At 29.0% G+C, this 2,362-nt stretch overlaps 1 protein-coding gene across 1 annotated transcript; it reads left to right on the forward strand.

The window, feature by feature from the left end:
- The first annotated feature begins 156 nt into the window (after positions 1 to 156).
- On the forward strand, positions 157 to 1,862 carry LOC105314578 (tRNA:m(4)X modification enzyme TRM13 homolog). The gene is made up of 10 exons (XM_011408831.1): positions 157 to 291; positions 489 to 532; positions 580 to 646; positions 907 to 969; positions 1,019 to 1,088; positions 1,140 to 1,246; positions 1,302 to 1,380; positions 1,460 to 1,548; positions 1,599 to 1,694; positions 1,794 to 1,862. The coding sequence occupies exons 1-10, from the start codon at positions 157 to 159 to the stop codon at positions 1,860 to 1,862; spliced, it is 819 nt and encodes a 272-aa protein (XP_011407133.1).
- The last annotated feature ends 500 nt before the right edge of the window (positions 1,863 to 2,362 follow it).

Here is a 2,362-nt window from a genome sequence, read left to right on the forward strand (position 1 = left end):
ACTGCAGAAAAAGCAAAACAAAAAGAAGAAAGGAAGACGTTAATAAATTTTGAGTTAATTATTATTAGCAATCTTCTTTTTGTAGTTTAAAAGCTCTAAATTCATTGATTGATAATCATTTAAATTAAAAATAATTGTTAATTATTATTATTAAAGATGGCCGCTAAACCAGAGATTTCTGATGGTAAATGCGCTTTCTTCGTAAAGAGGAAGGGTCGTTCCTGTAGAATGCTAGCAACTAAAGGATCAATATACTGTCCTGAACACTTACTGAATGATAAAGAACAAGAAGTATGATGTACACATTCATTTTTATGAGTTGCATATAATTGTGTTTTAATTATAGTACAATTATTAGCCATAAATATAGTGCTTTGCATTTGCCATATAGTTGTTAAATTTTCATAGGATTTTTTTGTAACCTAAAATCATTTTATTTAAAATGGGATAGTGAATCGACAATAATTATTGTTTATACATGTAATTAGGGAAGCGTTGGAAAGAGAATTACATGTCCATTGGATTCGTCACAGTAAGAATAACTACTTCAGTTATTATTGTTTATTTATCATTATTTAGCACAGTCTATGAGAAAGATATTAATAAACATTTAAAGAAATGTAACGCAAGCAAGAGGGAAGTGCCAGTATGTCAATAATTACTGTAATTTTACGATAAAAGAAAAAAGTAAAAATAAATTCCAGTGAATTTTTTTGTGGCTATATTAATGTATAGTAGATTCCATGTAAACTGTAAAATTAAAATCACATAAAAATTTAAAAATTGAATAATAAATGCAGTAAAATATTCCACTTCTACTTTAATTGCTATGTCTTTTAAGTAATTATGCTATTGCTATTTTGTTACGTAATTAATAATCTTATTTTTTATTAATTTTTTTGTTAGGATTGTTATGTAGCTAATATTAATACTGGTATACCCAATTATGTACCACTAAAGGAAGAAACTGTGAGTTAATTATTAATTATGATCGTCATTATTATTATTCTTATTTTAGTGTAATATTTCTGATTTTAGTGAAGGTACAATGATGGAGCTGATGGGACGCATTGACAAAGCCATAAAGAGTAAGTACAATGATATCAATAATGATTGATTTTTATTATTATTGCAATTAGAATTAGAGGTACCAATATCAGAGGATATAAAGACTCATAAAGTATTGGATGATGAAATTAGCAGTGACAGTAATGGGCTAACTGCACTCAAACATTTATTACAACAAGTACGTTATTGTTATTATTGATAATATGCACATTTACATGTATTATAATTTATAGTCATCGATAATTGGTCATTTGGATTCATTAGGGTTACTATCCAGTGATAGTTTGTTTATTGAATTTGGAGCTGGAAGAGGTAGTAAAAATTAATTGTACGACAAATATTCTAAGATGTATATTTAATTTTTTTTTGAAAAATTATTAAACTATCACAGGTAAATTGTCTCATTGGATACAGTTAGCATCAAATAATGATGAATTGATTGATTTTCTATTAATTGATAGATCAAATCCTAAAAGAAAGGTATTTTTCATGTGCATAATTATGGTCATTTTTGTAAATTTTATTAATAGTTTGATATGTATCATCGGTTCGATACTCAAGGTCCAAAGTTTGAAAGATTATTGATTGATATAGAGCACCTCTACTTAGGTATAGACTTCATTGGGGTGAGCCTGAGTGAGCCCACTTGAGCAAAATATCATTGTTTGTCTATACACACGTCACCCTTATCTGAGTACACACTTGATATACTTCTTTTAGAGTAGGCCAAGTTTACTGTTGGTCTTAATGATCACAAATTTACTTGTACTTGCGAATCACTGCAATTTAGATAACCAAAATTTCGTCCTCCAACATTTCCTGGTATACTGATTTTCATTGAAATCACCATTACTATAAAAACCAATAATTTAACAGCTCTTGAGTTCGATGAGTAAATCTAACCAATAGGGCTTTTAGTACTTCCACTACAAATTAATAATTGCTATAATTAACCAGCTGCTACTCACAATTGCAAAACAGTGAAAACACTTAGCTTAAATTACTCAGTACTGTATGGAGAGTATTGGTTCTCAAGTGCTTTGTTCCTTAGTTCCTGTGCTTGACTCAATGAAGTCACTAAAAGAGGTTGAACTGTTTTTAGATTTGTAGGAACTGAAGTATTGTGTACTCTAAGGTCACCAATATTCATTGAAATTTTAAATATTGCAATCAAAATTGATGTGTATAGTCAGAGATGTAGTGCATAAATAATCAAATAATTGCCATCGTAGGGTGTGTGTGGGTAGAAAAAGGAGAAACCACAAATCTAATTGGAGTGGCCTAAAGCTGATAA

Source organism: Amphimedon queenslandica, unplaced genomic scaffold, assembly GCF_000090795.2.
Source record: "Amphimedon queenslandica unplaced genomic scaffold, v1.1 AMPQUscaffold_12773, whole genome shotgun sequence".
Lineage (NCBI taxonomy): Eukaryota > Metazoa > Porifera > Demospongiae > Haplosclerida > Niphatidae > Amphimedon > Amphimedon queenslandica.

Bases quoted from the DNA above. Each gene is read 5' to 3' on its own strand.
- LOC105314578 (XM_011408831.1), top strand. From the start codon at position 157: ATGGCCGCTAAACCAGAGATTTCTGATGGTAAATGCGCTTTCTTCGTA. The intron at 1,381-1,459 runs GTAGTAAAAATT...AAACTATCACAG, and splicing joins TGAATTTGGAGCTGGAAGAG to GTAAATTGTCTCATTGGATA. The intron at 1,549-1,598 runs GTATTTTTCATG...TTTTATTAATAG, and splicing joins GATCAAATCCTAAAAGAAAG to TTTGATATGTATCATCGGTT.